Raw genomic sequence first — 8,747 nt, forward strand, 5'->3', positions numbered from 1 at the left:
AGTTAAGTTCAGATCCTTTTCACTGCATTAAAAGACAATCAAACAATTCGATTCAAATCCGACCACCCCAGGCAGCAGTGTGCAGCCCCTCTCCCCTGTTTCTTTTCAGGAGCATTGGATCCAGGCTGGAAGACATGGCGACCCCTCCAGTCCCAACCTCTCCTGCCCCCTCCCCATCAACATGGTGTCTCATCCTCTGTTTCATTTCCACCAACACTCTTCCATTTTGCCCTCTCAATACTGGCATGGTTTGGTGTGTGGCTCCTCCTACTTCCCCGATCCCACCTGCCACACTTGTTTTCCACTTATTTACCTTTCCCTCCATCTTTCTCTGTCTCTGCACTTATCTGTCTTTACAGCGGATTTTGCATTGAAGTAATGAGTGCGCTAACAGTGCTTGTTGCATCAAATGTGGGCATTCCAATAAGCTCCACCCACTGCAAGGTATTGGTGTAATTGGTAGTGAAGCCACTTCATCGCTTTATCTGTAGCTCTCAATTACCAAAGCCAATCACAACTCCCAAAGTTGCAGTTTTGACTTCTGCAGTTTTCCTTTGGTAGCAAACCCTCACAGGTTTTTCTTTTAAGAGGACCTTTGTACTAAAATATGATGATATTTGATGCAAGCTTATTAGATTAGCAGAATTAGCAGAATATCCCAAGTGTATAGCTATTGAACTGTACTTTTTGAAAACAGATTCATGAGAATGTGTCTCATCTATTTCTTTCCCGTTTTTTTGTAGCAAGATTTTAATTCACTTATTAACATTCTTTAATTATTAAGATTACAAGAATCACATTTTTCTATAGTTTAATCCGTACAAAAAGTGATTTCTAAAACATCTTTGCTGTTTTACCGGGTGCTATATTAAGTTGGACTGAGCCAGGCTAGCTGTTTCCTCTTGTTAACAGCCTTTATGCTAAGCTAAGCTATCTGGCTGCTGCCTGTAGCCTCAAAAAGTGTATTATCTTCAAATGGTAGCCTGTATTTGGGAATAACGTTAAGTGTAACACATGAATCTTATTGTTAAATCATGTCATTGACACAAGTTTTTTTTTTTTTTTTTTTTTTTTTAATAAGGGACACCATTTTAAGCACATTATAGCTGAATTTGTGAAAACACAAACTTTAAAAACAGTCGTGTTTATAATTTAGATACATTCTTCAAAAAATGGCAACAGTCTGCTGAAGGGAAACTGCACAAGACTCAAAACTGGTATTTAATTACTGATGATCAATTTGTCTAAACATCAACATCATCCATACCTTATTTTCACTTCTCACCTCCACTTACCCTTGTCTCTTCCCTAAAACCTCAGATAATCAACTGCTATGCCATAATGCTAAATCTACTGATGATTAGAGGTGCTGTATATTAGTCTGTTGGGGATTTAAATTGAGTAATTGTGTCGGGGGGGATGCACAGACACTGTTGGATGAAATCTGTATTTTAAAGTTATTTGTAAACCTATAATACAGTTTCTGTTAAAAGTGTCACTGACGTTTTCAGAAAGTAGCCAACAATATCTGTAAACATCTCCCAGAGAGAATGTGAGTGTAAATGAGTGGTAATGGGCATCCATTTGGTTTAGTGGTTTTAGTTTACTTGTGTGCAGATGAAAATGAATTGATGCCCAGCCCTGGAGAGATGTATGTGCAGTGACTCAGTGTTTGAAAAGCTCTACAGGCAGTCAGCAGCACAAACACTGAGGTCACACTGAGTTCAGGCTTTGCTGATGCATGCCTGAAATACTGCAGTTGGCTGTAAACAAAAATCTTGACCCCAAAGTTCAGATATTGTTCCACACAGGCTTTTGAAACAATGCTTTTAGAATGATGCTAATTATCCAAATGAAGAAAAAGTAAAATAACTTTCTGAGAAGTTGAAAATTGGCCTAAAACATTTCCTTCCCAGCATATATTTGTGGGTAGTCTAGTGTCACTAGTGTAACTTTGAGTAAGATTGACTACAAACACCACTGGTTGGCCTTCCACATTTGGTCGTGAGTGTGACAGGTGTCTCATGTTTCTCTGGCTGTGTACCTGCAGCGTCACAAACGGAGCAGAACGCAGTCACTGCACATGCCACTCCAACACACTGAGGGGTCTGAAATGTGTTTGTGTTTTCTCCAAAAGTAATTCCTTCTCAGTAATATTCTGATTTGATTACTCGAATAAGTATGAGAAGAGTTCATGGACGTCTGACATTAAAAACACTAAACAATAAATAAATTAGCTGATAAAACTCTTACATTGTTTCATTATTTAAAGCTCAATAAAGAGGATTTTTGATACAGCAGAATTGCTGATTGCAGACGTCCACACCCAAATATTGAATTTGAAGGATTAGGTAGTAGTAACTTTTACAATCGGCTTGCTTTGACTAACACAGACATTTTGGACCGATCTGGTCTTAAAGAGTTGAAGGCTGATTGCAGGCTTTTCTGTCCGGATACTAATGTTGTGTTATCACCTTTTTGTTTACTTACCTGTGGATCTTTTTGGTCTGCTCAACTATTATCAGTGATGGAATGCAACTAAATACATGTAATCAAGTACTTAACTTGAGTACAATTTTGAGGTACTTGAACTTTAGTTGAATATTTCCATTGTCTGCTTCTTTATACTTCATTTAATACATTTATCTGACAGCTGTAGTTAATAGTTTCTTTGCAAATGAAGATTTTACACACACTTCATGATCATCTTATAAAATATTCTACCTACTGTTGATCAGAGTACCAAAAAAGATAAGTACTTGTTATATATAATAATATAAAATGTCACTGAAAAAGAGTATGATGAGTACTTTAACTTGTTATTCTAAGTTAATTTGCTGATAACTCAATGGCCACAAACATAATGGCAAATTCACTCATCAGCTGTCAAGTCCATTAGAACTTGATGGACAAAACTTGGCTAAACATACAGTGTGTATAAGAAGTAGGCCTGTAAAAGCAAGCTGACATGATCTGAAATTATCCGCATAAAGGAAAAGCCTGAACAACCTGCAGCTCTTCAGTGTCTTCAGTGTCAGTAACTTTGCCTACTTTAAACATGTTGTTCTGTGCTGCTGCTGATTTTTTTTTCTCTCCCCCCCCCCCCTCCCCGGCTGCTCTAGGTGGGCTCAGTTGTGGCCGTGGGTTGGATCCGCTCCCAGAAAGCAGTGGACTGGCACCTCTTCAGGAACATCTTCCTGGCGTGGTTCGTCACGGTGCCCGTGGCCGGCCTGTTCAGCGCTGCCGTCATGGCCCTGTTCGTCTACGGCATCCTGCCCTACGTCTGAGGATGCACGGCTGGGAGGGAGAAGAGAGGAGGAAGAGAGAGTCAGTGAAAGAGAGAGAGAGGGAAACTCGGGTAGAAATCATAGCTTGAGTGTCAGGGGTACAGATAAAGGAGAAGGAAATGATGAGAGAGCAAGGGTGACGGGGAAGAGAAGGAGAAGAGAGGAAGCTGCAGAGGTTAACAGGTGGACTTGGTTGTACTCTGGATGTGTGAGGAGGGTTGGTTCATATGCTGCCTGGCGCCGTAGTCCAGAATCTTTTTGTCTCATTTGAGTTTCTGATCGGATTTTATTTATTCTCTTCTTTTGGGTGCATAAGAAAGCGTGTAACCAACTTGTTCACCATACCATTCAATCTGCTGTACATATGACAATAATAGGGAGATTTCCAGTACCTCTTAACAAGAAGTATGGTTTGAGAAACAGTGGCGGTCATTTTCTGTCTCCCTTTTTTTTTTTTAATTTTTATCATGAGTTTCAAAAAAAGGAAGCACACGACTGATAATAATCAGTTAATTCTGCACACCTAAACTACAGTAAAACTAGATCGTTCTGCCTGTAATCCCAGGTAGCATAGTTTGTCAAGTGCTCATTATTATTGTTCCAAAATGCCAGGAAAAAAAAAACAACCTGTACATATTGTTGTATTGGATTGAGTGTGATTTGTTGTTTTGCGGGCTTGCTTTAAAGTTAAAAAAAAAAGAAAGAAGAAAAGATGTGCGTGCGGTAAACCAACCCATCCATCATCTCACTTTTAACATGCTAGCCAGGTACAACTAGGGCCAAATGGAAAGGACGCCTCAGAAGGGGGGGGGGAGGGGTGGGACTGTCGCTCTACTTTTTTTTTTTTTCCCCCTCATGATGCCACAGAAACCTGATTTGCTAAAGAGTTGATTTTTGTCAAGAGCTTCTGTATGTTTTTAGAGATGGATCACATATTTTTTAATGATGTAATATACTGTAATTTGTACTGTAAATACTGTCCTTAAAGAGTTTGGGGGGGGGGTGTTGGATCGTGGTTTGTTTTTAATGTAGTGGGGAGGGAGGATCTCCATGATGTCATAGTTACATTAAGTAATTACAGTGTGTTTCATCCCAGAAAACACACACCCTAAATTAACACACACACTTGACAGGCTGCTGTCTTCTCCAGAGGCATGCAGAAGTATATTGATTGGAAAACAGTATTTAAATGTAAAGTTATGAACCTGTACTCAACAGAAAGCTGGAGATATTTCTTTCCTTCTGATTTAATCGTATCAGTAAAATCAACCGCATTGGCAAACAAATCTTTAGTTAAAAGGTTTCCTTCTTAAGAAAATGTTTAGATGGGTTTCAGATGGGGATATTCGATAGACTTAAAGTAGAATGAGGTTTAGGTGCCGTAGAAGCCAAAAACACTAAAACTGAACAGAAACCGAAACACTAAAATCCCATAAAATGTTCACATATCTTCATCCGTATGCCTTTGTTTTCATATATAAAGCTCAGCTACTGGAGTCATTTCCTCATATTAAAGGCTCCCTGCCAATGATGGACCTCTACACTGTCCATGTCTGGGTCATTTCAGACCTCCCGCCCTGTTTTGCTGGTCAGATTCCATGTCTTAGTCCAGGGTTTTATCTGTTTCTGTAGCCCTGAACCTCGGTCTCATACCCCTGGTCAGCCTTGTCATGTCAGATGGCGATTATGCGTCATATCAAACCCGTATTATAACTCAGCCAGTTATGCAGAGGAGGAAAGAAAGGGGATTCAACCCCAGCCACACATGTAGCTCCTCAAAATGGGCTGTTGGTTTTTTTTAAAGTGTAGCGTTGAAGCGTTTAGTCTATTGATCACCTGCGTTTCAATCAAAGTGCTAAAGGGTAGGTAGATAACATAGGGTCAAGTTTCGAAGCCCAGTGGTGGTCTTGAGGCCGCTCATGTCACAAAAATATCACAAGACTTTTATCCTAGGATCATTATGTGAGATGGTATCTGGGGGGATAGTACTGATCATCACCAGCTTTTTAACAGGGTCACCAGACCTGTAGACGAACAAAGTCTAAAGCTATTTTTTTTTATTTTTTTTTTTTATTTGAACAAACTCGATGCCAGGTGTTGCAAGTTCTTTTTTGTTCTTGTGTGTTTCCTAAAAAAAATAATTTTTTTCTCATGAACAAATCTATGCTTAACTAGCCACTTGCCTTGTAACATTGTGTTTTATTTTGTGCAGATACAGTTAAATAATAAGTAATGTGGTGTTTACATCGTAACCATATTGTAGAGTATCTGAAAAAAAAATACTGTTGCCTAATGATGCCAATGAAAGACAAACTATTAACCATGATTTTTTTTAAGTGCAAGTAAAAAAAAATAAAATAACCTGAAGTGTCTAGAGAGAGAAAGAAAGCGAAAGCGTGTGTGTGTGCGCGCGATGACTCTTTTTTTTTTTTTGTTGTTGTAGTAGTAATAGTGCTAATCATGAGTCCCGTCACTTTACACTGCTATTACAATGAGTTGACACTACATGTATGTGTGCAATTCAGTAATGAAGAGAATGAATAGAGAAATTTCATCAAGACTATATATTTTTCTACCATATCTGAGTTTTAACCTGGGTGAGCTTCCAGACACTTTGGAGGACACACTGTGGGCTTGATGGGAAACTGGAAAACAGGGACTAGTTGTTATAAGATCTCTGTGATACTGAGAAATGGTCTTATTACAAGTGTCTCGCCTCGCTGGTGCCATGTGCCACACTTCCTCTAAGCCCCGTGTGTTCTTCTAGTAGAATGACGTGTCGGTTGCCAATAGATCAGATTTTTAAATTTCCATTTTTATTTTTTGAATTTTAGATGAAAACACTTTGTAATTTTGTTTCCCTACTGCTTTTGATCATGAGCTGTGAGAGCAGGACAGCATCTTGCTAAAACCTGGACAACTGCTCACTGAAGGTGAAATCTAGAAGCCAAAATCTCTAGAACTAATTTAAAGCTTAAACTTGGTAACTGATAACTGGACTATGAGGACATTTGTTTCCTTGTTTTGGCAGGTAACCACTCTTGAAGCTCATACCCTTTCACTCTTCCACGACGTGTGTGTTACACAAGGGGCTGCACAGAGCTAGAGGAGGAAGTCCATTTGGAGAAAATGGGTCCGGCCTAGAAGATCAGATTTTTCCCTATAGTCTTTAAAACGAGCCAATGTAACTGCTAACTTCTGTATAGAATAAAAACATTTATCGTTTTATAGAGAGCAACAGGTTAACTGAACTTCCAGCTTCCACTAGCTTTTAATCCTCAGTGTATTTTGCCATAGTCTTTTTCATCTGTCTGCAGAAAAGCTACTTATTTTGTTCATATTTAAAAGACATGTTACACATTATACTTGGTAACATTTGAGCACCTTGTCATTTATAGATGGGATAAAACAATGATTGTTTTGTTAGCATGTAACAACGACATGAGCTACCAAGTGCAGACTTAAAACCTTTGTTGAATGCTAACAAAATAATATTTATTTATTCATGTTTGAAATAATATGCTAGTCTAGAATAGTAGGAGAACCCCATTTAACGTGACTATTTTCGCTGATGAAAGTCACTCTATGGCGAGTTCTATTGTCTGGCTGCAGCTGGTGGATGTTTGTTGCTCTTGTGTTTAGTTAAGTAAACAATGAAATGAGACTGAATCCACTTTTCCTCATGGTGGATTATGAGGTTTACTGGACTGAGGTCAGCCAGCATGCTTCAGACATCTGGTTTGTTCTGCATCACCACCGTGCTCTGTGGGCCCCTTTTCTGTAACTCACACTGTCAATTTTCTTTTGTTTTTCCATGCCATTCTCAGCCCTGATAGGCCAAAAGAGATGCACTGCTCAAGATTAGGGGGGGGGAGGGGGGGGTGTGGAAGTAAAATTGTCTTCTTGTGACTGCGTTAAACATATCTGATAATTTCATTAAAGCAACTATACTACATGGCAAATATCAAAGTAGCATTACTATTAATATATTAAAGCCCCTGAAAACTTGGGGTTTTTTTGTTTGTTTTTTTAAATATTACGTATTTCTTTATAACATTAAATAATGATAAAGTTTAAAAAAAAAAAAAACCTCTGTAGGTGTTATTTATCAAAGGTTTAACCATAGATATAAAACAATGGGTTTAACACTGGAAACTCAGCTAATCTGGCTTGATCGGACATTAGCAAACAACCAGTCGACTATCGTCACGTCTTTGATTCAATTGGTGCATGAAAATATATGACATCACCTTGTTTCCTAAAGAGCCCCGCCCACTTCAAAGCACAAAAAATACGTGTTCTAACTTGCCGATTGAGAAAATAAGTTTCCAGGGCCTTTTTTAAATGAGTCAGACCTTATTGAGATTAATTATCGTATGAATTATAGATAACACTGAATCTTTAGCCAGTAAGTCCAAAGATTGTGCGGGTAAAATTCATGATAAACTTTTTTTCAAAAATTGGTTTGGTATGAACGCAGCCACTAGATGGCGTAGCCTGACACTTCCCCTCCCTGTAGAGAGGAACAGCATTTTAGACCAGTCTGTTCCAGCTGATCAGTATCAATCAATGAGTGGTGGAATTGCCATTGAGGGAGTTACTGTTCTTCTATTGCATTATAACTGTTTTGTGACCTCTTTGTAGAGAAACAGAAGGTGCCATTTCTCTCTCCCTGAATGTGCAAAACAAGCTGTTTGTGAAGGTGCAACTACATTGCTGTCACTCTGTGGTCATGTAGCTCCACCTGCCTGGTGTAATAGCGCCCCCTCCTGTTTGGAACTAGCACCACCTCACAGAGGTGGAGGGGCATCAGTTCAGACCTTCACGTGCTGTCTCTAGTTTTCTGGTCTGTTTTTTAATAGAATGTGCTCCTTGGCTGGCCTGCAGGCTTTACAGCTCTGTGTTGTCTTTTTACTGTTTACTGCTATTTAACTGTCCAGTCCTTCAAAAGTTAAAAAATGAATGAATAAAAAAAAAAAAAATCTATAGAAATTGTAGCCTGCTTCTACAAAAATCTTAAAGCTCTTCTGATTTGCATATATTGTACTGTAATGTTTTATTTAAGATTTTAGTGAAGAACTGTCTGCATTTAAACTAAATTATGGGAATTAAAATTACAAAGAATAACGAAATTCCACTGAGTTGTGTGTCTTATTTTTGGAAAGATGTGTACGAGGTGAAGACATGATGCTTACTGCAAGCTGGAAACCGTTTTTTCACATTGCCTTTATTGCTTTATTACATCCTTTAAACATACACACTGTACGTGCAACAAGATTATATAATTTAGCTTTTTAACATATATATTGTATGTCCTCATTGTCATTATTAGATAGATGGGATGACAAAGCAATGAGAGCGTTCAATGATTTGTGTATGCAGTACTATTTTCGTGGAACTATTAGTATTGGTTTTTTTTTCTTTCTATTATTGACTTATGATTCAACAACTGATCTTATT

At 38.5% G+C, this 8,747-nt stretch overlaps 1 protein-coding gene across 11 annotated transcripts in view; it reads left to right on the top strand.

Annotated features, from left to right (window-relative positions):
* The window catches only part of slc20a2 (solute carrier family 20 member 2), a 65,242-nt gene extending 56,984 nt beyond the window's left edge, over positions 1-8,258 (top strand). For 9 of the 11 annotated variants that reach the window (XM_031305707.2, XM_031305708.2, XM_031305713.2 and 6 more), the window contains one exon: positions 3,123-3,287. In XM_031305707.2, coding sequence (XP_031161567.1) covers positions 3,123-3,287 — 165 coding nt within the window. Of the gene's footprint in view, positions 1-359; positions 445-3,122 lie in introns of all 11 variants that reach the window. The other 2 variants (XM_035998934.1, XM_035998932.1) reach the window with 2 other exon arrangements.
* Positions 8,259-8,747: the final 489 nt, after the last annotated feature.

Source organism: Sander lucioperca, chromosome 2 (genome assembly GCF_008315115.2).
Source record: "Sander lucioperca isolate FBNREF2018 chromosome 2, SLUC_FBN_1.2, whole genome shotgun sequence".
Classification (NCBI taxonomy): domain Eukaryota; kingdom Metazoa; phylum Chordata; class Actinopteri; order Perciformes; family Percidae; genus Sander; species Sander lucioperca.